The 27978-nt window shown below is 41.5% G+C and overlaps 1 protein-coding gene across 1 annotated transcript; it reads right to left on the reverse strand.

Moving 5' to 3' along the window:
- Positions 1–409: 409 nt before the first annotated feature.
- Positions 410–27970, reverse strand: LOC137294806 (tRNA pseudouridine synthase Pus10-like). Its single transcript, XM_067825922.1, has 19 exons — positions 27913–27970; positions 25282–25416; positions 22831–22953; positions 22372–22458; positions 20497–20531; positions 19790–19901; positions 19233–19294; positions 11980–12025; positions 10818–10891; positions 9628–9710; positions 9358–9483; positions 8959–9015; positions 8319–8395; positions 8099–8154; positions 4812–4929; positions 3834–3877; positions 2809–2907; positions 2048–2147; positions 410–1278 (listed from the first exon to the last, which is right to left on the reverse strand). The coding sequence occupies exons 1-19, from the start codon at positions 27928–27930 to the stop codon at positions 1243–1245; spliced, it is 1488 nt and encodes a 495-aa protein (XP_067682023.1). The 5' UTR covers positions 27931–27970; the 3' UTR covers positions 410–1242.
- Between the last annotated feature and the right edge of the window lie 8 nt (positions 27971–27978).

Below are 27978 nucleotides of genomic sequence, written 5' to 3' on the forward strand. Positions count from 1 at the left end.
AGCTGTCATGGATTAGCAGTCCGTGATATTCTGTGGTTTCAAGATGTGCATTTTTGTGCTAAAAAACATTTTATTATTTTCTTTGTACATTTAGGACATATATTCAATTATACTACTCTCAGTGTTCATTGTTAGTGAAGATTTTACTATATTTCTTTCAAAATCAGGTAGACAAGTCATACTGAGATACTTTGAAACTGACACACTATTTTCAGTCAAGAATCTGAAATATCTTTGGTAAGCAGTTATGTCAAACACAGGAGCCTGAAGATGTGGTTAAATAATTACATCAGTGGTGGGTTGTTTCATTAGATCCTGTAACAAAAAAGCCTTTTTCATGGTATTACTAACTGACAGATATTGCTTCAAACGTTTTGCCTTCAAAACAGCTGAGATCCAGAAAACAGTCTTCAGGTGATATGTCCTGAAATGAATTGACTCATTTATTTCTTACACATTAACAACAGTGGAGTCAAATTGATTATGATCATGAATGGTCAACAAATGGAATATTAGACAAGTGTTATCTCATAATAGAACTGAAAATAACATGGAAAGATCCCCAGCCTATCTCTCATATATCATCCGGTTTCCTTAAGTTCTCAAGCACTTGACTTTTCAGGACAAAATTTCATTTGAGGTATTGATATTGATGTTGCTTATTTCAACTGCAGTTCAATGACAGGGGGAGGGTTACAATATTCTAAGTTTTTCAGAACTTTTCTGCCCATGATATTTTTCTACAGTTATTCTGTGGAAATATGTAGTGGCCATAGCACTGTAATTGTCTGTCGAAGAAAAAAAACCCAACTTCATCTTGACAGATATCTTCCGGCCTTTGAATGGAGCTTGATCCTTCAGGGATTACAACTTAAATGGTCATCCATGTTTGCATGTTGCATTCATAGTATTCTTATCTGCTGTTATTTGATGCATTCATAACTAACCTTTTTCCTAAAATTTAAACATTCAAATACACCCCACAATAAAACCTTTAAAGAGAAAACAGTCATAGGCCATACTAAATAGAACAATCAAAATGTGTTGAGATTTGAAGCACAGTGGAATGTTGATCAAGGACAGTCACAGGTGATTCATACAACCTGAGGGGAGGTTATAAAGAAATCCCAGTGGAGTGAGTCATTCCATGTTTCCTGAATCCTGGTCAACACAAATACAACAGATGCAGTAAAAACAGTATTTGCAGAAATGTCTTTCATATCACAGGTGACTCTGGTGCCATCAAGATAGTCGAGGTGGCCATTCAACATTCACAGCCTGGAACAGAAGAGTGCAAATATGTAATGTTATTGGCAAAAAAGGGTGTGTTTGCTCAAGTTACGAATTTTAGGGGACTGTGATGGAATTATGATGAATGCAGGAATTACCTGCAAATTCTCAGTGAATGAATGAGTTTGGTTTTATGTTTATCTGTACAGTATAACAGATAAACCATGGCATCAGGTGATCAAGGTTTCTGACGGTGAAACCCAGGGTCATGGGTATGGTGATCATCAGTAGAATGCTGAGACACCGATTAACAACTGTGGCAAAGTTTGTTAAGGAGGCTCTATTTCCCAGATATTCCCATCTGTCATTCTAATGATTTTTTTTGTATAATGGACCATTGGCCTTTATACTGAATTAGGACACTGAACTGGGCCAAACCATCATTAAACCCTGTGAGCACTGTATTCTGCGTTCCAAACTGTGTAGTAATGCCAAAAGTAATGCAAAGTGAGGCGCTCAGATAGCTGAGACATCCATGATCTCAATGAAAGATCATTAAAAGAAAACAAAAAGTAATCTCAAGCATAGGTATGTGTCAAAAGGGGTTAGTTCCACCATACTAAGGTATATCTTAACCAGCTTACAACACATCAAGCACACACACAGGTGCTTCATTAATAAATGTTTATCTTTGGTATTCATGGTACATCAATTTCAACACAAAGGAGTAAGTTGGAGTACATCTGATAGCTGCCATGCCGTGAATGTGCAACCATGGCAACTCGCAGTAAAAGATATATGTTCTACAGAATATTACCTCCACATCCAGTTCCAGGATATCACATTCCACCCCAAGAAGAGTGGACAGATTTGGAGTGGTTCGGCCAAAGTCCCCATGGACGAATTCCTTGATATACCTGCAGGCTACTAAGGAATATTATAGAGGAAAGGCAGTTCTTTCATTTTTTAAAATTAATATCTGAAGTTAAGCAGAATATAATACTTACAACATATTGAATACAGTACTAATGTTTCTTCACAAGCAACAAGATGGTGGTGATACATGTGTATCTATGAACTGGTCAGTCTTGAGGCACTTGTGATTTACCATAGAGGAGGATTGGGTGGGAGGTTTAATTGCAAAAACTATATGGGGAAGATGGGTGGGATGTCAAAATATAAACAAGTCATCATAAGATGACAAATCCCCCTCCCCCAAATAATTTGAAAGAATAAATCATCTGACAGTTACTTGAAGTCCAACTAAGTCCAAATCATTTCCACATGGAAATCATGAAAAATCTAAATTACGAAATATCTGCAAATAGCAAAAGGCACCAATTCAAAATCTGTTTGATATATATACCAAGTTTCGTTGAAAGATTTTGAACGGTTTTCCCATTTGAGACCAAAATGTCCCAAGGCTCTGTGGCTCTCGATACCAGCAACATCATACTAACATATATCAGTATTTGACTGAACACCTTGTGTCAGATACAGTTCTACCCACATTTAATAATGAAAATGAGAAAGTAGTTCTTCGATTCTTAGTTTAGTGTGTGACTTCCTCAAGGATACGTCCCAGCTTGTGTGGAGAGATACAGTCGGAAGTGGTGTTTGTTTACCTTCACAGCATGCATGTTGTGTATCACCCTCTCACGACAGGCTAAAGGACGTCTGGAACAAGACAAAATGCCATTTAGCTATTTCCTCATAACTAGATTTCACTGGAACCAGCACAGTAAGTGAGGGAGTGAGTGTGGTTTTACGCTCATTTAGCAATATTCCAGAAATAGGCTTCACACACTGTACCCATGTGAGGAATCGAACCCCGATCTTAAGGGTGAGGAGAAAAGGCTTAATCCACTTGGCTACCCTACCACCACTGACCCAGTATTGACCTATTACAATTGTAGAGCTGAAAAGTTCACAACCACACTTTAAGATACATGTACACCACTAGTTACCCATACTTTGTGAAACAGGACAATGGACCTCCAAAGTGATCTTTTTGCAAGGATTAGCAACAGAGCTGTTTGTTTCTGTGAACAATGTAATCTCAATCATAGAAGCCAACTTCTTTGTCAAGTGATTTACATCTTGGATAAGCTCAACATCAAAACCTTAACGATGGATAAATACTTGCTTGTTTGTTGTTAAATGCCTTAATATCAATATTCAAGCTATTTAGTGACTGTTCATAATCAATAGCTGGTGTGAGCGTGTGTGCGTGCGTGGGTAATCAGTTTTGTACATATGTACGTACATCAGGGGGTCAGCAATTTTATACACTAAAATAATTTCAAACTATGCTTAAAATTAAAAATTGGGGGTTGCGGGTGTCATTGATTTTGTACATGATATGATAGTGGGTCACTTATTTTGTACAAAACATTAGGGAGATCATTCGCCTTGTACATGCTTCTCCATCAAAATCATCATCAATTCCTTTATGAACCAGTGACATGTTGATAATCAAATCTAGACAGAACAATCAAAAGACTGATAAAACTATCACATCCTACACCATCAAGTCTTGAGCCTGACCATCTGATCCGTTTTCTTTCCTTATACAACAAAGGGTTAAGATCTTAGGGCTTTACCTGTGTAGTACTCTTATTGGTGTCTTCTGATCCAGTTTTACGTCCTGAAATCAGAAAGAAAGTATATAATTCAGCATCATTATTAACAGGTGACAATGTATGTAGTGTGCCAAAACATAAGACGTGTGTCAACATGTGTCGTTACATTCGAATATGTCGTCAGTGTGATTTAACAGCAGAAGAACAAGCTGTTTATGCCTACACCACTGTGATATGTTTAATGATATTTCAAACTGGAAATATGAACTGAAGATGATAAACAAAAGTGATCAGAAGATGACAGATCACCGAAGTCCCCACATATTCGTAAGAACAAATCACCTGACAGTTACTTGAAATCCAACTTGATTCTTTTACAGTCTAAGTCTAAATCCATGGAAATCATGAAAAATATAGATGTTAAAAACCAGCAAATAGCATAATGCACCACTCTGGGATCTGTCTCATTTATCTGCCGAGTCCTGTTGAAAGATATGGAACTTTTTGGGAGTTGTGCTCCGGAAACAAAACCCACCCACCCTTTTTGAGACTAAGCTCAAATTGTTTCCATCGAAACTGAGAAAAATATAAATGAGAAAACTCTGAACATAGCAAAAGGCATCACCTTAGGTTCTGTTTCATATATACACCACTTTTATGGAAAAATAATGAAGGCTTTGAGTTAAGGTCTGGAAACAAGATGACTAATGACAGACAGACTAGATGTTGACTATATCCCCCTGCAGTACCAAACCCCAAACATGACAGCAACCAATGCAATTAATGACAGTCAATGTTGGCATAAAATGGTTCTTTCTAGATGCAACTGAATTGCATCCATGGATGTTGAAAATGTTTCATTATAGTGATACTTTCGTCTTTTATTGCCTGATCTCTCAATAAAGACAGTGAGTCTTTTATTGCCTGATCTCTCAATAAAGACAGTGAGTATATGTTAAAAAATCAGAATGTCTAAAGCATCCTTTATCCTGTTTGTACCGTTAATTCTTTCAGCTTGTCAAGCTGCTCCTGTTGTAGCTCGGTCTCAGACCAGCAGAGGGCGCTGTACGACTTGGACTTTTCAATCTCGCCTTCCTTCAAGTTTGCTGTGTCCTCCCTTCATGCAACAGTTTAGAACATTATTGGACACCAACAAATGAGTAAGTGCATATGGTTTCACCCAGCTTTCAGCAATATTCCAGCAATATCATGGAGGGGGACACCAGAAATGGGTTTCACACATTGTTCCCATGTGGAGAATGGAATCCTGGTCTTTTGCATGATGAACGGCCACTTTAACCATTAAACTACCCCACAGCCCCTCCAACAAATAAAGCAAATATTTCACATGTCTCATCACAGATGTTATCTCTCATAATAAGAAATCTCATGGACTTTTTTCTCAAATGACATCTGTAGCACTGAGGGATACGTGGACTCTATGAGTGCAAACTCATGTTTGTTTGGTGTGAATGAATTAGTGAGTGAGTGAGTTTGGTTTTACACTGCTTTTAGCAGTATTCCAGCAATATCATGGCAGGGACACCAGAAAGGGCTTCACACACTGTACCAATGTGATGAATTGAACCCAAGTCTTTAATAAAAGTCACAAAGTAAGCACTAAAATTTGTGCAGGTGTGATCATGGTGATATGCTTGGAAAACAACTGGAGCCAAATGAATATTTCTTTCCCTAAAACTGATGAAAATAGGGTTGGGAGATCCTTCAGCCATGAAAAATTACATTATGAAAATGCTCTTAAAACATGACAAAGTGAGTGTGTGAGTTTAGTTTTATCCCGCACTCAGCAGTATTCCACCTATATGGCAGTGGTCTGTAAATAATCGAGTCTGGACCAGACAATACAATGATCAACAGCATGAGCATCGATCTGCTTAAGTGGGAACTGATGACGTGTCAAGGTGTCACCCCAGGAAAGCCACATTTCAAAAATGACATATACCGCGAGAGCCACATTTACGGTTGATTGCATTTCACCTACTCTGGACCTTAATTACCTAATCCGATTACCATTAGCTGTAAAAGAGCGTCCTGTCTTTTTTTTTTAGAGCGTCTCGGTATGGGTGATTTCAAATGAAAATATCCTGTTGGGAGTAAGTAATGAGTTAGAGATCAAACATTTTCTTAATTGACATTGAGTCATGGGTAATTTCAAATGAAAACATCCTACTGAAAGTATGTAACGAGTTAGAGATCAAACGTGTTCTTAATTGACATTGAGAATATCCTGTTAGAAATAAGATATATAAGTGACATTGCGCTCACTAAGTGTCACAATCATGGCAAATGCACAAATGCTTCAAGTTTCGGTGCAGAAGTAGTCGCCAGGGGAAAAGGTACTGGTCTTGCGTTGTGAGGGAATGTACTGCCAGGCTCACAACTGAGGGCGAGATACTCTATGCCATAGAGATTTTTGGACACTCCCACGACCCACTTCCCTTCGAGTTTCAAGTCGACGCCTTCAAAGCAAGACTGATGGAGAGAGCAAGGACAGAGACGACTCCCATACCTACTATTTATGGCGAGGAGATCTCAAGACTGCATCAGAACGACATCATCTCAGACGACATGCTGAAGCAGATCCCATCATTCAAGTCACTGAACACCATTCTGTATCGTCAAAGACACAAGACCTTGCCCCGCCTTCCTGAGAGTCGACCCAAAATCAACCTTGAAGACAAGCATGCAAAGACGGAAGGGGGCGATCAACTGGACTTTGAACGTTCAGCTCACAATGCAGTGAGAGGTGTATTTCCAGCTGCTTCTGTGAGAGGGTGCTTCTTTCACTATACGCAATGCATATGGAGGAGGGTACAGAAAGAAGGCCTGGTTAGTGACTACAAAGAAGATGGGGAAGTCAAGAAGTTGGTGCGACGAGCTGCTGCCTTGCCCCTGGTGCCCTGTGACAAGATAGAAGACGTGTGGCTCGATGCCGTTGCGGAATCTCCTGCAAGTCCTAAGGTCACTGCCTTCATGGACTACGTAACCACAAGCTGGGTTGAAGGCCAGGCTTTCATTCCAAAAATCTGGAATCACTTTGAAAATCAAGGGCACCGAACGAATAATCATTTGGAAGGATGGCACAACAAAATCAAGAAACTTTTGAAAAAAGTCCCATCCGAACATTTTCGAAGTAATCCAGCTCTTCCAACGGGAACAGTCCCTCACAGAGGTCACCATACTCAGACTTTCACATCAGCCCAAAGAACCTTCACGTCGAAGGAGATATCGTGCAATAGATGCACGTATAGCATCTTTGAAGCAGCAGCTATTAAACCAGAGTCTCAATGAGATAACGTATGCAGACCATGTGGGAGACCTTCTGCATCTGCAATGAAGTGATTTCAGTGAAGTGAAGTGACTATTACAGTGGCTATAAGCACACAGCTGATCAAATCATAATTATTTGTTTATTTATTAGTATTTATTTTATTATTTCATTATTATTTCATTATTATTTCAAATGAGCCCAAACACTGTAATCTAAATGAAGAAAGAGAATGAGACAACGATATTTGTTGTGTTTACTGCGGTAGTTATAAGCACCGTCCGGTCTGTGTTGACAACATACCCCACGAAAGCCAAATTCTGTAATCACATGACCGTAACTATTACCGCGAGAGCCACACCAAAATCAGCTACTAATTATCTAAATGTGGCTTTCCCGGGCTGTAACCTTGTCAACCAAGTCAGTGAGCCTGACCACCTGATCTCGTTAGTCGCCTCTTCCGACAAGCATACTAACCTTTTATGGCAAGCATGGGTTGCTGAAGACCTGTCCTACAACGGACCTTCACAGGTCAAAACAAGCAGAGAAGACAGAAACAAAGCTGAAATTGCATATATTTATGTTCAGGAAACCCATGAAGATCTGGGTTAGAACTGATCTTCAGCAACCCATGCTTGTCATAAGATGTGACTAACGGGATCGGGTGGTCAGACTGGCTGACATGGTTGTCATCGTATCCCCACTGAGTAGATTGATGCCCATGCTGTTGATCATTGGGCTGCCTTGTCAAGACTCGAGTATTTACACACTGCAGCCATACAGCTTGAATATAGCTGAGTGCACCACTGAACAAACAAACAGATCATTAGACCACAGTGGTGTCTGAAGTGAAAAGCAACGCTTGATGCTGGTGATATCACTGGAGAATGTCCCTTGTGCATGCCTGACATGCAGCTTACTAAATGATCATTCACATTTTCAAACTATAGTTCCATTTTTGCACTATTCACCAGATTTACCATAGTCTAAATCCTACCTGGATACAATCTGCAAGTCCGATATTGCCACATCCTTGGTCAGGCTGTTGGTGTCCTGTTTACAAAAAGAGAATGTCAACATATACAGAGGTCACTTAGAGTTCATTGAAGTTGAAAATAATTTTGTTTTTTCACAGAGACACCTTCTGTGCATTTTAGGCAAAGAAAATAAATTGTAATCTAAGAAATAAAAGCATGTGTAAAGGAATGTGTCCCTACCTCTTGAATTGTCTTTAAGTCTTCAGCTGTGAACTTCACAACATGTGGGTTGATGAGTTCCACAACAAAAGGTCGACCTAGCAGAAACAATAAAGTGTGATAAATACTTGATGCCTGATGATCACAGTAACGCCCTCTTAACAGTACCTGAACCTTAATATATGGGGCATAGTTCATATGGATGATCGATCAGCTTTTTGATTAAGGGGTACAGGGTAGATATGGATCATCGATCAGCAAGTTGACTATGGGGTGCTGGGAACATATGGATCATCGATCAGCAAGTTGACTATGGGGTGCTGGGAACATATGGATCATCGATCAGCAAGTTGACTATGGGGTGCTGGGTACATATGGATCATCAATCAGCAAAGTGATTACTGGGTGCAGGGCACATATCGATCATTGATCAGCAAGGTGACTACTGGCAACTGGTACGTATGCATCATCGATCAGCAAGTCAACTAAGGGTTTACAGGGTATATATCGATCATTGATCAGCAGGTTGACTAAAGGGCACAGGGTATATATGGATCATTGATCAGCAAATCGACTTAGGGGTGCAATGTACATATGGATCATGAACTGTAAGGCAACTACCATATACAGTATAGATGGATCTTCCAGCCTGCACACTCACCTGTTCCCAACATCCGGACATCCACATCTTCTCTTCCTGATGATGACAACTTGTGATCTGCATGCAAAATATACATAGGTCATGTAGTGTACGGTCTTGAGTATAATCTGGTCTATGTTTGCATCCATAGTGTCTTAATGCATGTACCTTCATCAAACAGTACAATGCTGAGTGAGTGAGTGAGTGAGTGAGTGAGTGAGTGAGTGAGTTAGTTTAGTTTTATGCTGCTTTTTGAATATTCCAGCAATATCACCAGAAATGGGCTTCACACATTGTACCCATGTGAGGAATTGAACCCAGGTCTTCGGTGTGACAAACGAACTTATTAACTAATAGGGTACACCAGTGAGTTGAGGTCACTGCCCTTTGAATAGCTCTATATGGTTAGTGCATCTGTACCTGTTGGCTTGAACCTGTCAAGGATGATCCCACACAGCAGTTCCTGAACTGACGTCTCGGACTTGCGGCCACCATCAACAATCCATGGCGTCTGGCTCAGATTCCGACTGTATTTGTTGTATCTGCCTAATCAGTCAAACTACACTTAGAAAGTAGATGAAGAGCATTTATACACCAAGGAAACTAGACCATCTTTCTTTCATCAACCAGTTTCATCCTTGCACGTAGTGTTCTTATCATCATCACTCCAACAACACTGCAACAAGTTACCTGCTATAAAGACGGATTCATGTGAGCATCCCAGTTGATAATGACACTTGCTGGCTGGCCGGGCAGGGGGACATGTGTAGCACCTGAAGGGGGACACCACAAAAACAACACTCAGTCTCAAACGTCATGTATTGATACATCGGTTACAATCTGTTTCATCCCTTCTGAGGCATGTACCTTGTAGGAGTGAGTGAGTGAGTGAAGTTTAGTTTTATGCTGCATTCAGCAGTATTCCAGCTATGTGCCTGCAGTCTGTAAACAATCAAGTGGACCAGACAATCCAGTGATCAACAGCATGAGCATCGATCTATGATATTGGGATACAATGACATGAGTCAACAAAAATTACCTCCAGTCCCATTAGTCACCCCCTTCGCTCCTTCGACAAGCATGGGTTAATAATGAAGATTAATTCTAACCCACACCTTCATGGGTAGTAACTTGTAGACCATACACCAAATGCACTGCAGGTAGCTGATGTCAATGTGTTGAGTTTTGGTTGATTATTTTAGAAAATTTACTCTTCTAATGTGGATGATAGCTACTTTGCATCATTGTTCATTATTTCAATTATTCATCATAACTTTAACTATGAATGACCCGTTTATCTGAACATGCAGATCCTGAAACATCCCCGGGATGGGATGGCAACATCATATGAATTATGGCATGAAACCAATGAAGATGCGAGTTGCCATTTGCCTTCAGAAAACCCATGCTTGTAAAAGGTGACCAACAGCTTGATTGATGCATCTTCTCACAGTTGCACAGATTGCGCATAATATCTATCACTGGATTGCTTGGTCCATACAAGATTATTTACAAACAACAATCATACAGCTGGATTGAGTGAGTTAAGATTTACAGTCACATCGGCAATACTGCAGCCAAATTGTGACTATAACAATATATATTTAAATGATAAATAAAGGATAAAAAAAATCTGTCAAGAAACAAAGAATTACGTTATCACAGATAGAAACATAAAACTAGCATGTAAGCATTGAAACTTTTAATACAGGACAATATAGAAACCAGGTTGTGTGTCACCAAAAGCTGAAGTAGACCACCATACAAAGGGCTCATATAGCCATGTGCTGTTTAAAACAACGAAGCAACAAAACAACTGGCTAGCCCATTAATCACCATATGTTACCAGTTCCAGTCCAAAATATTCAGTCAGTACTTACTCTTGGAATTTTCCATCACTGATTTCTCGAACAGCTTTGGCCACGTTTGTTCTTGTGAATGTCTCGAAGTCAAACTGTGTGGTAATTAGAGGAAATAAAGATAAAATACATAATCATGTAAAATTTGGTGAATCCAAATTTGAAACACAACTTGTTGGCGATTTAAAATCATGAACATAGAGATTCATGTGATAGTTGTAATTAACATCCTAACACTCACATTAGATACGAAGAATTTTGAGGGGAATGCAGTAATGTAACACTCTTGAATCCAGTCTACTTGGTCTTTTAAACTGATGTGTGCATCTTCTTTATAATAGTTCCATTTCTCTCCTGTTTCAGATAAATTCTAGTCAGAATGTTTTTGCCATGCCCAAAGTGTTACAAGTCACTTACCCTCAACAGAGTGAGTGACTGAGTCTAGTATTACACCGCTTTTAGCAATATTCCAGCAATATCACAGTTGGGGACACCTTAAATGGGCTTTACACATTCTACTCATGTGGGGAATCAAACCCAGGTCTTTGGCATGATGACTAAACGCTGTAACCACTAGACTACCACACTGCCCGATTTATCACAGTGATACATACATTCTTCATTGCAGTATCCTTAGGAGATACATTTGAAAAGTCACGCACTATGTTGTTAGACTATTTTAACATGTGAAATTTCTTTATGTGCAGGGATTAGGAAAGGCAGGGGCCAGTGGCCATTTTGCATATCAAAATAAAAAATGTCCAATTAAAATTTTGAAGGTTACTATTAGTACAAGGGCAGTGGCCCATTCTAAATTCAGAAAATAATCCTGAAATTGGCCCATTGTCAATGTTCTCTATCCCAAACCATTACGTGTATGCAAGGATCTAGAAAATAATGAGGTTATGGCAGTTTAGCTCGAATAACTTATCTGGAGCACTGAGTAACATATCAGAGAGGACAGATAAAAGCCACTTCTTACTGAACATCAGAAACATCAACAAAATCAACTGGCTTATGAAATGAATGCTTAATGTCATAAACAACGGTGAATCTGAGATTCAAAACCATAATTACAGGATCCTGGCATGCAAAGGGACACAACTCTGCTCATCAAATGCACCCATAACAAGAAGAATCACAGTCATCGTCACTCCCACATAACTGTCTGTACAATAATTACCTTTTTCATTTTGCGTCTTCGGAAAACATGAGGCTGAACATCAAGGCTGGAAAATATCATAAAGAGAAGAATAGACACATGTAACAAAACAGTTTATATGCAGCATTCAGTACACCTGCCTGCCCAATCGCCCAGGACCAGATATTTGCAAAACAGCCTGCCAGATTCTCAAATTCACTCTTCCAATAGTTTGGTTCAGATTTATATGTGTTATTGTATATCAAGATATTTTGTGGACAGGTAAGTTTTGGTCAGGGCTGGGAGGTGTTTTACATCTAACCAGTCCTGTGGTGTGGCTGAAACTTTCAGGAGTTTCATACACTGTGATATGTTCACAATGGTCAACAATATCCACAGAGTGTCCCTATGTTATTATGACACAATTTGTCAAGATTTAGTACAGATAACTGGCAATAAAATCTACAAACATTAACATTTGATATCGGTATGAAATTCACAAACTAGTCCGCCAGATCATAGGACGTAAAACTTGCCAGCCCTGACCAAAACTTACCTGTCTAAGTAATTTAGGTTTGACAAGCAGCGCAATTTGTAATCCAACTGGAATTTATACAAACCTGAAAAGGTTATGAATTCTTTGAAGAATGTCCTCCTTGGGGTACATATATAGCATTAAAATGTCCATTTTAAAATGCCTACAACAGTTGTAACAATATTGAATAAATATTTTACAAAACAAAAACTCGTTTTTGTCTTGTGAGACCACCCTTACCTGACCCCTGTATTGTAACAATATTGAATAAATATTTTACAAAACAAAAACTCGTTTTTGTCTTGTGAGACCACCCTTACCTGGCCCCCCTAACAGCCAAGATCAGGTAACTCTCGCCGTCTAGCTCGTACCTTACTTTTCATGCTGAACTCGTCAGACAGAATGTGGGGAGGCGGGTGGCTGTACCCCAAGGAGGACATTCTTCAAAGAATTCATAACCTCTACAGGTTTGTATAATTCTTTTTCAGAAGAAGTCCTCCTTGGGGTACATGTATAGCATAAGACAGACTCCCAACGAACATGAGTCGGGAGCGTCATTCTGTCTGCTAACGTGTATCCTACACACTCTCATACACTGCCAAAGCTGCGAGAGATAGAGAAATACACTTACCCAATCACCAAGCCGCTGATGTCAATCAGGCGGGCGGCGTGGCAAGTTAGGATCGAAAGAGCCAATCGAACTCAACGGCGATGGACATATGGCCACACCTCATTCTCTACACTGACAATATTCCCCCAAACCAGTGAAGCAGTGCCGAGAATAACAAGGCAGAATGAACAATAGCATATGTCGATACTAAAGTGAAAAAACGTATGTTTCTTTTTATATAAGAATCATACAACCACCAGTAAGTACCCATCACCAATAAAATATGGTTTCGTGAAACCCACCACCATGAATATATGATTATATACAAGGTCAAGATCTCAAAGCTCATTCAGCTTGGGGAATCACGACCCTGTCCACTGATGAGAACTGCATGGCCAAACCGAGCACGCTCCCGTGAATGTTTGTCCAACTGGTAGTGACGTATGAACGAGCTCGGCCGGCTCCAAATAGCCTCTGAGCAGATCTTCTCAATGGTCAGAGCCGCCGCATAAGCCTGTGATGTGGCCACTGCCTTAACTGAATGAGCCTTTAACCCATTAGGGATTGTTAACCCTTTATGAGTGTACACCATACAAATGGCAGAGACAAGCCACCTAGATACGGTTTGCTTGTTTACCGGCAGACCAGCTCTCCCCCCGCCATAACAGCAGAACAACTGTTTATCCTTACGGATATCAGCAGTTCGTTTGATATAAGCTCTGAGAGTCTTACGGACATCTAAGACGTGAGCGCGTCAAAGAGAGGTACCGGACGAGGGAGGCTGCATTAGCATAGGTAGCTCGATAGGTGCTGTAACAGAAAAAGTGCCTGCGATCTTAGGATGGTAAGAATCCGGCAGCCTAATACTGACCCTGTCTTTGTGAAAGATGGTCAGAGCAGGATCTGCTGACATTGCATGAATATTGCTCACCCGCCTGCCTGACGTCACCGCCACAAGAAAGGCAGCCTTCCACGTTAACAGCTGGAGAGAAAGAGACAGCTCGTGAAAAAGAGGACCAGACAGCCAGTCAAGAACGACTGACAAGTCCCACGGACAGTCCACCGGACAGTTGGACGGATCCCATCCAAACCTGCTGGAATTGTGTTCACAACTGGTGCAGGAATCGCTTGGAGGCGATCCAGGATAGCAGCCAAGCCCCCCACTGAATCCTGGGATTCGGGTGCAGCGCTCCGTTCTGGGATAGTAAGTCCGGTCGAAAGGGTAATAGGACAGGAGGCAGAGCCAGAAACCTTATCATTACTGGAAACCAGCCTTGAGACCACCAAAGTGGTGTAAGGAGCACAAGCTGTCGAGCTGGTTGGGTGGCAAGCTGCGAGAGGACCCTGAGAATCAGTGGTAGAGGCGGAAACGCCCACAGTACCCTGCCTGTCCAATCGAGTTGGAAAGCGTCCCGGGCGATGGCCCTCGGATCCAGTATCCGAGAGCAAAACACAGGAATCTGGTTCATCCCCCCAGAATCAAACAGATCCACCTGGAATGACCCCAACAACTGGGAGATGATCCCGAATATCTCCCGATGCCACATCCATTCATGTGGGGCCAGGTCACGTCGAGAGAGCGCGTCTGCTCAAACATTGTCCACTCCGGGGAGATAAACCGGACACATCCGAACATTGAACCGGTCGCACCACAGCAGAAAGTGGCATGCCTCCTCGAGGAGGGACAGAGATACCGTACCGCCCTGTTTAAGGATATAGGTCATTGCCGTCTGGTTGTCCATCTCTAGACGCACCACACAGCCATGAACCATCTCCTGAAAGTGTTGGAACACTAGCCGGACAGCTCTCAATTCAAGCATATTGATGTGCAGGCGTGTTTCGCGCTGTAGCCATTGACCCGAAACTCACTGAACGCCCAGTACACCCTCCCATCCTGTGAGGGAAGCGTCTGTCTGAATTGAGAGATTTGGTGAGGGAGTGTCCAGGGGCAAGCCCTTGGATAGATTCCCTATCACTGTCCACCACCGTAAATGAGGAAGTAACCACTCTGGAGTGTGGAGAATAGTCTCATAACTCTGGGCATGGGACCACAACCGCGCCAAGGCTTACTGAATGGGTCGCATCCTCAAGCGCGCTCTCCAAACAATGTCCACTGTCGCCACCATGTTGCCTAGCAACTGGAGCTAAACCTGAGCCGAAGACGAAGAGGACTCAAGAAATTGTAAAACAACTCTCTGACTAAGCCTCTCGCTGTGTCGAACCGTGTGCCTAAGAAGACCTGATCCTGTGTGGGAACTAGGTCTGACTTCTTGAGATTGATAATCCAGCCCAACCTGGTGAGAATACACATCACCGCGAATGTTGCATCTCGACTCAAGTGAGCAGCAAGTGCCCATAAGAGCCAATCGTACAGGTAAGGGTGGCAGCACCTGCCCTGTGACCTGGCCACTTGCGCCGAGATTAACATAAGTTTGGTGAACACCCTCGGAGCTGTAGTGATGCCGAAGGGAAGCACCCGAAACTGATAGCATACCTCGTCGACGGAAAACCGAAGGTGCTTCCAGATCTCGGGATGCATTGGAACATGCAGGTACGCATCCTTGAGGTCAATGGACGTGAACCAATCGCCTCTTTCTACAGATGAGAGCACCAACCTTAGTGTCTCCATCTTGAATGAAGGTACCTGCAGCATGTTGTTCAGGCCTTTTAGATTGAGAATAGGCCAGAGAGCCCTCCATCCTTCTTGGTGACCAGGAAATAAGTGGAATAAAATCCCTCTTGCTCCTGTCCCATCGGAACTACCTTGATGGCCGCCTTGTCCAGTAAAGACTGGATCTCAGCACGGAGCACCTTGGCTTTCTCCGGAACTACCAGCACGGGAGTGCGATGGATCCCGGAAAAGGGAGGTGGATCTCATTTCCACTGTGGTAAGAGGCTGTCCCTGAGTGTGCATAGGACCCAGGGATTGGAAATCACCTTTTCCCATTCTGACAGGAATCGAGAAAGGTGGCACCCACAGGGAGATTTGGCAGGAGGCAATGAATTTCCGATGTCGGCAGTACTCAGACTGCTTGATTAGGGTTCACATGCAAGGGCTCCGGAGGACAGCTTAATGGGAAGCTGGGGCCGACTTCCCCTGCCTAGGAAAAGGCTCCTGGGGCGCCGCAGCCTTGCCCTTGCCCCTACCCTTACCCTTCCGCCCCTGCAAGGGCTGTGCCCACTTACCAGAGTCCTTGGCCAGAGCCGAAGATAAGCGGGGGTAAGAACCGAGGGCCGTGCACGAGATGTGAGAGGCTGTTCTAGCAAGGGCTTAGAGTCCTTGAACGTAGAAACAGCCTCCGCTGCCTCCCGGACAACAGTTGCCGCTCCCGGAAAGAGGGTGGACCCCATCCGGAAGGACAGTGAAAAAAGAGCTTGCTGAGTGGCTGGCAAATAACATGCCACAGACAGCCACAGCCTACAGAGGCCCATAACGGCAGACATATCTGGCACGCCGAGGACCTGATCGAGTCCCGTGCCAGATGCGACTGTACCTCTGTAAGTTGTTGCGCGAGAGTATTGGAGACGCCCTCCGCCTCATCTCCGCCGCCATCTACAAGATGACGTTGCAACACTGAGGTGTATGCAACGGGAATAGTCACCTTGAGACACTGAGCCACGTTAGGATACTCTTCAAATGACCGGTATGCCAATTTGAGAGCAGTAACGTTTGACGTGAAGGGTGGTAGCCGACGGCCCTGTTTATCTGAGGCCAAGGAGCTACCCGACAAACCCCCCAGGGCGACCAATGCATATATGCAATCATCGACCACTGGAGGGTTGTATAAACTCAGATCCAACAAAAGGTAACGACGGTCTAATTCGGGAAGATTGAAGCATGACCGAGCACCTGTAAGAAGGGGATTAATGGCCTCGGCTAAAATTGAAGGGAGGATAAGAAGCCAAGTATCCACCGCTTTGGCTGGGGCGAACTCCTCGCCCGGGAGCCGGAACTCCGTGGGGTCAGGTGCCGCCGAGATAAGAATGACCTGAGGTAAGACGGAAGCTATGCGCTCCCAAACTTGCCTCAACGAAGCGCCTAACAAGAATGATGCCTCGCTCGGCCCACCCCGATCCTCACCCTCCTCCATGGTTTCCTCGACCTCCCAATAGCGACATCTCCAATCTATCATCGAGAGACAGCTCCAGGGGATTGGTCGAGAATGTCTGTGAGGGAGAGAGGCTCGAGAAGAGCCGAGCGGCCCGACACTATGGACCGAACACCCTAGACGGAGTGTGGAGGTAGACGCCACCGCAGTGGGGGGTATCGAAGTACTCTTCGCTGGCTTAGAGCTTTCCCCTACCCCGAAACTGAAGCCGAAGACGAACCCTTTTTGGACTCTTTTTTACTTTTCTTTGATGGCGGCTCTTGGGCCCAAATATTCCACCCTGCCTGGATTAAGGACCTGTAAAATATTGGGTCAGCGTGCCTTGTTTTCCGAGCCCGAGGGGAAAACGCTTGGCAGATCTCACATCCTTCTTCATCGTAAGCATCTTCTGCTAGACACCTAAGGCATAAAAGATGCCCATCCTGCGGGGGAAGTGTAGCGCTACAAGAACCGCATGTCTTGAACTAGAAAAAACAGAACCGTGCTATGACTAATAGCAAGGCCTGTTAATCCCAAACACATGAATATTCAACAGAAACAATAATACACACGGGCGATATTTAACTGTTAAATAATAAAGCTATTTACCTAAAATATGGATAATAGGCAAACATGTAAAAAAGCGGGATATGTATACATATATCCTCTAGTATCTTATAACCATGCCTAAATGTACTAGACAAGGCTGGGAAAAAATAACCACAAGGTGTGTGCCGACCGCCATCTTGTCAGCCACATGGCTGAAGGTCACGACCACCACGCAAAGTTACAACATTTCATGAATGAAAAAGTGTGCCTTACGAATTCCTAAGAAGGCCCATGCATTAAAAAAGGAACCATACATACAGATTTGGTAGTTTTCTCACTCATTATCTTCAGAATTGTAAGCTTCGTCTCACGTATGAGAGCCTCTTAAAAAGACAACTGTCCTCTACAACGACAATATGAAAAGTGAGGTACGTCCCAGGTGGTCGAACAGGCAGACATTTCAAAGGCTGCTGATTCGCCATATCCTATTAATAGTAGTTTTTCCATATTGCGTATGAAGGGATCTGGTTTCGTAAAATCTATTTAACATGACCTCCACCGATACATTTTTAACAGAATCATTCCTTGGCATGCTGTAATATAGTTGGTAGTTTCAACAGTATACTTGCAAGTTGCACTTATCATTGATCTTCTTAGTTTCAGGGGCAGCGGGGCATCCAACTGGTTTAAAGCATTTGCTCGTCATGAGAAATACCCGGGTTTGATTCCCCTTACGGGCACAATGTGTAAACAGATTTCTCATGTCCCTCACTGTGATATTGCTGGAATATTCCTAAAAGTGGCATAAAATCTTACTCACTCACTCTTAGTTACATGATATATTAGGCGACAATATCTCACACAGCAATACAGATTTCACTGAGTGCATGTTACATATATACTAGCATTCAAAAGACTAATACTTGCTATACAAGATTTAAACAAACTGAAATAAAACGACTGACTTAACGATTCTGCCCCCTATCAATCTTTCTAAAACTCAGGATTTTCCTACCTTGAAAACCTTCTAGTACCTTCTGACACACTACTCTACAGAAAGAACTCTATGCTCATCAAAACACCTGTTACTTGCTGTCCTGAGTTATAATCGAAAATCATTTGGCTCAAGAACCTTTTCCAAATGCAGCAGCTCCTCTGTGGAACTCTCTCCAAATCAAATTAAAATCATCTAAGTACATTCAAATCACAAAGCAGACTCATCTATTTCTCCGCTACAAGTGACTTTTAATCGTCTGTATACAGTTTTAACTTGAGTGCAGAAAGCGCTTTGAGCACTGACATGGAGAGGAACTGTATACATGGCCTATCACTGTCATAAAATCACAGTGTTGATACTTCCATCTGTTAATGTATGCTACAGATTGATTATCTTCACTTTATATATGTTTAATGTTCCATTTCAGTATGTGGTGTAAGCAGTTTCTAAACTACTCGTAGGTGGTAATGAGGAACCCCTAAGATCACACCGTGTGAAATGGGATTATATACTTACAGGAAGTTACATTCTTTCTCTGCATCATCATGGGCGAAGTTGACTGATATATCAAACTGACTCTGCAAATAATCACAAATTTGACTGAATGAATATTGTTTTATGTAAGAAACATCAATACATGTGAAGTGTGGTCAACTGAAGCCTGCAGCATTGAAGGTTAATGTCATTTTCAAGACTATTGCCTTTCTGCAAACAGAAGTACATGTCTTGGGATTGACCACCAACCACTTTCTTCTGGACAGATATTCATGGAGGGGGTCTAAAAGCATGTTGGGAATGCTGGGCTAATTCGTGTTTGAATCAGCAAACACTAATTTCTGTATAACCTGAGACTCAACTTCATAAGGTGAAATAGTTACAACATGATCTAGGCTGTTATTCAATCAAGTTGCATGTTTTTAGGTGAAAGTACTTCTGGTTTTATAATCTACACAGATAACAGAGATCAATTCTGTATATGAGCAACTCCCTTTGGGCTGGAATGACGATCCCATTTTCCATGACAACACTGGTACGATGGTAATGAAAATTGATTCTGCTCATGTAGTACTCACTTTGAGCTGGAATGAAGACCCTAATATCCGAGACAGCTCTGGACCAGAGAACCACTTCCAGACATCCTTCACTGAAGGGATAGCTTCATCATCCAAACCACGATATGCGAAACTGGATTTTGAAAAACATGACTTTGTAGATGCTTTGTACCATCCATAATACAGCATACACAATAAAAAAGTATGAGGGCGTCTCAGTTTACTCTCGGACATAGCACAGTGTGTAACATATGCAGCTATACCTTTACAAGCATATCACAGCACACTGACTTCTGTAGGCCACATGAATATTAGCATGATGCTGATTTGAACATATTATCCGAGGTTTCTGGCACATCAAAGGGACAAAACTCTGTAAATGTGGTCTGTAAATAATTGAATCGGGACCAAACAATCCACTGAATCCAGTGATCAACAGTATGGGCATTGATTTATGCAGCTGAGAACCAATGACATGGCAACCAAGTCAGTGAGTCTGACTACCCAATCTCATTAGATGCCTCTTAGGACAAGCATGAGATGCTGACCAGGTCAATTCTGACCAGGATCTTCACGGGTCTAGTCTTGTGATATCACAGCAGACAGATTCTAAAATGCAGGTCAACCTGCCGTTTCACAAACTAATCCAGAACATTCTTTCAGAATGTGAGGTGTGTCACTAAGTTTACAATTCAATACATTTATAACATATCATGACAAAAACTTACTCAAATTTGTTCCCGAGGTGTAACGTAAGAGCATGCTGAAAGGAAAGGTAGTACCATTATTGGTGTGCAGTGCATCAAATCCCATCAACATGGACACAGTCTCAACTGTTTCCCATAGACACCATCATCACAAACAACTAGGGCTGTAACAATGCATCAAACTATTGATGGATTGCAATAGTTGAGTCTCCAATAGCAATAAATCAATGGTAAACGAAAAACTATTGATGCATTGATAGAGTATGTGACTATCAATATTTAATGACGGTTATTTCTTTTTATTAAAATTTTGTGTTGTTTTAATTTTTTGTATTGTGTAGGTGCAGGCTTGCAGCTTCATTGAGTTAATGTTTACTTGATTGGGGTTTCAAGTTTCTTAACAAATTTTTATAGAAAATGAAACTGCTCAACTTGAATTCTAACATCTGGGTTTGGTGGCTGACTTTATGTGCTGGTGATTAGTTGAGTGACACTGAGGGTGTGGGTGTGAATCCCGAATAGGACTCAACCAAAAAAGCACTATAATTTGTACTTTACAAAGAAATTGTAATTCCAAATATGACATATGTTACACATGTCCCGGATGGGACTCAACCAAAAAAGTACTAGGATTTGTACTTTCTTTGTAAAGAAAGCGTAATTCCAAATATGACACAGGTTACATTTGACAACTTTCCAAATGGCACTGTGTAATCCTTGCAGGATTGTATTACTATTTGATTTGTGTTACCATGGTTACCATAGTTCCTGATGCCATGGATATCAACACAATCTATACTTCTTGTATAGGATGAATGAATGAAGGCTTCTCACTGGAGTTAAGGCATGCATATTTTTCAAAGAGACAGTAACTCATGTCAGACAAAATTAAAATAATACTGAGATGCTGTACTATTTGCCAGCTACCACTGAAAGTCCACGAAAGTACAAAGTAGCATTCTCACTGATATTATCCATGGGGTCAGGAAACATCAAACATGATAACTATGATTATAGAGTACTCTGACAATTCTTTGAATCCAATTATCATATATCATACGCTTTTGCTAGATGATCACCCATTCTGCATCACATATTTGTGTAACTTAACAAAATATGACTTAGCTGGGAGTTTGTTTATCAACAGGCACTTTCCCACAATGACACACAAAATACCAGTTACTGGCTCTCAGCCAATCCATGTGCTTGTATCTTCCAACCAGCATGGTTTGCTGTGCACCAATTATTATTACTGGAGCATCATCCCATGTATTACTGAAATTCCTTGACATACACATAGGTACAAGCTTACAATCACAATAATCCTGTATTTTTTACACAGAATGAATCCACTGGTCATTCCCCTTTTCAGGATACCACAAATTCTAAATGTATGAGTGAGGGAGTGAGTATAATTTTATTCGGCTCTCAGCAATACTACAGGTATATGGCAGCGGTCTGTAACTAATCGAGTCTGGACCAGACAATCCTATGATCAACATCATGAGCATACAGAGATAAAATGATATGTCAACTAAGTCAGCAAGCCTGACCACCCCATCCCGTTGGTCGCCTCTAACAACAAGCAGGGTCCAGACCCAACAAGCAGGGTCCAGACCCAACAAGCAGGGTCCAGACCCAACAAGCAGGGTCCAGACCCAACAAGCAGGGTCCAGACCCAACAAGCAGGAGTTATCGGTAGGGGGTTCTTCTGGGCTGCTACACCGGATCTTCAGGGGTATCTAAATGAAGCTTTTGGGCTTTGGTAACACAGATACCTTAACTTGTTCAACAAGTAATGTTTCTGTCCTAATTTACACAGAGGTTAATACAAATTTCTGTTTGCCATTAACGTTTCATGTGAGGATAAGAAGTGATGTTCCTGATGTTCCTTACCTCTCTGAGTATGTTGGAGACTGGCAGTGAAAGTGAGCACTGATAATTGATGAACTCAAAGCCATTCTTGTCCACACACTCCTTGATCTGCAAAAGAATGAGTGAGTGTATTTTATGCTACTTTCAGCAATATTCCAGCAATATCACATATAGAGGCACCAGAAATTTCCCTCAGACAGATCTGAAATCAATGATGTTAGACACAAGTAGATGTCAGACATCAGCCTTTTGACACTGCCATGTGGTAAAGTTGTCCAAAAGAACATCTTTTTGGTACTTCTAGAGTTTGTACAATTGAGAAATGTCAACAGGCACTGAATACCCATTCTTACCACACCTGAGCCCTAGAGAGACAAACATGGGTACTAGAACCTATTCTTGCCAGAACTGACCCCTAGCATGACAAACATGGGAAATGAGTACTGTTTCTAGCTCCGACTGAATGGTGTAACCTCTCACCTTCTGTAGAAAGTCTGTGCAGCAGAAATCTTCTAGGATGCCCAGACATACTGGACAGGGAAGAGTTCCACTACGGCTCAGTTCCTCCTCTTCACACAGAAGGCACACAAGCTTCTGCAGGTCCTGCAACATTTGATTCATTCATGTTTAACGTGAGCCACAATATGATAATAACTGCACATTTATAATGTGCCTATTCAACACCATAAGGAATGCACAACGCGCTTCTGAATATTTACTCTGGAGTACTCACTGCTGAAACTATTAGTAATAAGCTGAAACAGGTGGGTTTTAAGCCTGTAGTTACGAATATCAGTTGCGCCAGAGCTTTTAATGGCATAAGGGAGAGAGTTTCACAGGGAGTGAGTGAACATGTGGTATGCAAAGGATTTCATTTTGTAGGACAGGATGACCAGTCGATTTTGTGTGTTTGAGACTAATGAGAGCAAGCTGCATGTGGAAACATACAAGTGCAGGAGCTCAGACTATGTTACCAACAGATCTGAGGTAAAAGTAACAGTTCCTGCTCAAACAGTTAACACAAGCATCCAGAGTCAAGGAAGAGTCCATGTATACACCCAAATCCTTGACCCGTAACCCCTCCTTGAAAGGTACTCTATTTATCATGCTTGTTTCTAAGGGTTAGGGTTTAAGTTTGGAGTTTAAATTTAATATTACGTTAGGGTCAGGGTAGGCTTTCTATAAAAAACAAACAAACCCAAAACATCTATTCTTAGGCATAGAATGATAACACGGGGAATACGGAAAGTGATGTCTGCTACTGTAACCATGGTAACATGTTGGTTTTGACATTGCCTAGGTTCTCGTTGATTTGCATCAATGAGAACTGCTTCTATTTATGTGTCATTGAGTTCAAGCATATTTGCTGAAGAGATGTGAAGAGATCTGACAGATGAAATGCTTTCAGGGGCTGGGCGTCATCATCATAGGCATGGTAAGAAACTATGTGGTCTGTGATAATCCCACTGACATATCCCACATACAACATAAACAGGACCTGACCAAGCCACACCATATGTGATTACAGTACGTTTTCATCCAGTTGGAACATGCACACCTATACCATCGCCAGTGATCATATCAAATATGTCAATAGGTATGTTTCTGGATGACTGAGCATTTTAAGAAAAGCTGCGGCTTTGTAAGATGCACCTGAATGAGATTCCAGTGATTAATCCCACGACAAAAGTTAGCTCCCACAGCATCAGGGAAAACATTTTAACAGACTTAACAGATTAACAGATGGCATCACGTAATGACAATGGCCTCTCGTGCTCTTCTTGCTAATGGAAATCATGGCATCACGTAATGACAATGGCCTCTCGTGCTCTTCTTGCTAATGGAAATCATGGCATCACGTAATGACAATGGCCTCTCGTGCTCTTCTTGCTAATGGAAATCATGGCATCACGTAATGACAATGGCCTCTCGTGCTCTTCTTGCTAATGGAAATCATGGCATCACGTAATGACAATGGCCTCTCGTGCTCTTCTTGCTAATGGAAATCATGGTATCATGTAATGACGATAGACTCTCTTGCTCTTCTTGCTAATGGAAATCATGGCATCACGTAATGACAACGGCCTCTCTTGCTCTTCCTGCTAACAGAAATCATGGCATCACATAATGACGATGGCCTTTCTTGCTCTTCCTGCTAACAGAAATCACAGCATCACATAATGATCTTCCTGCTAACAGAAATCACGGCATCACATAATGACAATGACCTCTCGTGCTCTTCTTGCTAACAGAAATCATAGTATCACGTAATGACAATGGCCTCTCTTGCTCTTCTTGCTAACAGAAATCATAGTATCACGTAATGACAATGGCCTTTCTTGCTCTTCCTGCTAACAGAAATCACGGCATCATGGTTTTTATTTTCAACAGACACAAGATGGACCGTTGTGGTCACTTGGTTGACTGACAGAAACAATATCTACCCTGTTGTATACACACATGATAAACAATGGGGCTGTAGTTGATTGGTACTCATTGTAGTCCAGCTGGGGTAAGCTTGGAGAATGATTGGAGACACAGAGTTCTACATTTCCACCAAAACTGATATGAAAATTGCCAATTACCTACACATTTGGACTGTTCTGAAGACACAAACTTCACACAAACATCCCTGGCAAGCAAACTATCTATGATTGAATGTATAATGCTTCAGACATACAGTAATCCTGATGATCAGTTTGGCCAGAAAGCATGATAACTTGCCTTTTAGATTCACACATTTAGATTCATTATCATTGGGTCCCATCTATAAAATATCATTAAACTAATCATGCTAATTTGACCTTTGGCTGTCCCGAAGAAGGAGTGATATTAATGATACCAAATCACAAGCAGGCAAATATCACAATTTTCTGGTTCACATACTGTTTTTCCGGCACTCTCACTCTCTTCACAATGATATAAGATCACCTCTTGATTTGCTTTGTACACCCACGGTTTTTTCTCCCCGAGATATCGCAGAACACACCGAGGACAGCAGCCAATGTCTACCAAGGTTCCTGCAATCAGTGTTGTCTCTGCTGTGGTTGATGTCAACAGCTCCAGCTGAAATACAGATGCAACTTGTAAGTAATGGAGAAGTGTCTCTGTCAAATCTAGAAGCCGCTTCCAGTTACATGTACATGTTTTAACATTATGTGTTGATGGTTGTGTACAAATATCTTTAATGCTACACAGTATACTCCAGACAGTCAAAACACTGTTTTGTGAATCACATGTCTACTACAACATATTCAATAAGCCTTGTTATAAAAGCTGGGTTTCTTCACATTTGCTGAGAGCTGCAATGGGTCCTGTAGTCAACAGACAACCATGCATTGTGGCTCTCACTTTTGTTTTTTCACATCAATCTAAACCCAATTAGTGAATCTTGAAAAAATCATTGGGTGCAAACCTGACTCCTGAGCCCTTGTTGGCAAGAAGAAAAGACAAAAACAAACAGTCGGCATAGTGTAATAACCAGCGTAACCTCTCAAGGCAAATGGTCAAGACACTGTCAGCATAGTATGTGCAACTGTAAAACATGTATGATGTGATGTGATGTCCATGCAGAGTATTTGAATGAAGCAACTACTATCTTAGAAATAGTATTTCCATTCAAACTGTTAAATGTAGTGCGCAAAGATATTCTCAATCATTTTCACCAAGCATGATATTTCCCTGAATCAGTTTAAAACCATGCTGAACCCAACAAAACCTCAAAATTACTTTGATTTAAATTTTGGGACTAGATTTTGTCAGATCATCTACTGTTGGCTCAAGCTCTGCTGTAGAGATCTAAATACAGACAGATATAATCGACATATATCATCCAAGTGTTTACCAGTGAGCAAGTGAGTTCAGTTTAACACCGCAATCTGCAATATTCCAGCTATACGGCGACAGTCTGTAAATAATTAAGTCTGGACCAGACATTCCTGTGATCAACTATTTACATATATTCATATATGTAGCTTGTAAGACAAGCTTCATAAACTTGAATTTCAGCAGCAGTACATTTCGTTACTACGCAAAGCCAACATCATAATAAATATATTCAATACTCAGTCATGTATGTTATGTGGTTTCAGTTTTATTCTTTTGTTGTCAAACTATTTCATTTATGTATCCAGCTACTGGAGTAATGTTCTGAAGCATAGGCTTGTTCGCCTATCCAGGTTCCTGCATGCTTTTGGCAAAATAAAAATATGGTTAAACCAATGAAAAACATATCGGGAGGACTGCACTTTACCAGACACACTCTTTCAGATAATTTAGTGTTGACAGGGCTCAAACACACTTCAACGGATAACTGAATTAGTAAGCTAATTAGTGACGTGCCAAACCCTAACCCTTAGAATCATAAAGGTGCCAAACTGTAGCTCCAATTTCCAAACCCTAATGGAGAGAGTTCCAACCGCACTCCCCTTTTTTATATCCCAAAGCGAGCTGAATTCAATGTTCTGGTGACTTCGACGATTGCATTGCCAGCGCTATACCGTGGAAATCGTGCGCGATCGGAGTGCACACACAGTTTCATCGGTAGGGCGGATGCCCAGTTCCCGTCATGAGACGTTTTATTGACCATTGAAATCAAGAAATTAAGTTATGTAAAGAGCAAATAAACAACAATATTATTTACCCTCGATCGTTAATACCACTTCAGATGCAAAATCAATTGCCTGTATAACAAAAAATAGCAAGCAAAATTCAACAAGATCAGTCGTCTGCTAGTGACAGGTTATGTATGAAACAGGAAACCACATGATCAAAACACTCTCTCACAGTGCGGAGGGAAAAGTATGGCTCACCGTCGAAAACACATACAAAAATACCCGGATGTGACAAGCGACTGTAGTTTCGCCGATATGATGCTATAAACGCTACTTTTGTTGGAAACACATGATACTTTTTTGTGAAATAGATGAATATACCTTTATCGCTCATGGTTAGCAAAATCAAAACTTAAAATGATATTAAAGATAAAAATTATGTTTTTTGTCTTATACCGTCGAAAACCCCTAACACTGGGATATACATTCAGTAAACTAGAAGAGGTATAAAAAAAATTAATGAACCTTATTTTAGTGTTGGAATATTACGCCGGGGAAGGTGAAAATATTCCATGTAAAAAAGGGAAGGGGTATGGGGGTGAGGCGGATACCGGTGGAACTTTTACCTGGGAGCCAAAACCCAACCCACAACCCTTAGGATCGTAAAGACTTTTGTGTTGTTTGCCTCTACAGAAGGGATCAATTGAGCGTGAGGTAGTAACTTCAATAAGAGATATAGCGAGACAGCGGGAGCACTATAGTGAGTGCTGAGCCCGGTAAACTGCATTCTACCAAACATATCCACCGAGCTGTTAATGCCACGAAAACAGATGACGCGTATAACACATGACTCGACCAAACGCAAATGAGAAAAAAAATGACCCCTTGGTTGTCGACAACTGTCAAATATGTTAATTGGTATATAAAGCAAGACACTAGCACTCTGTCTCTGAACCTAAATAATGTCCACCATAAGTTTCACGTTAGCAGATAATATTTTCATGCTTACATCTGTGGGGGCAGCCATCTTGATGGGACTTTCGAAAAGGAATTACACGATTTAAAACGAAACGAA

The sequence above is a fragment of the Haliotis asinina genome, chromosome 8, assembly GCF_037392515.1.
Source record: "Haliotis asinina isolate JCU_RB_2024 chromosome 8, JCU_Hal_asi_v2, whole genome shotgun sequence".
NCBI lineage: Eukaryota > Metazoa > Mollusca > Gastropoda > Lepetellida > Haliotidae > Haliotis > Haliotis asinina.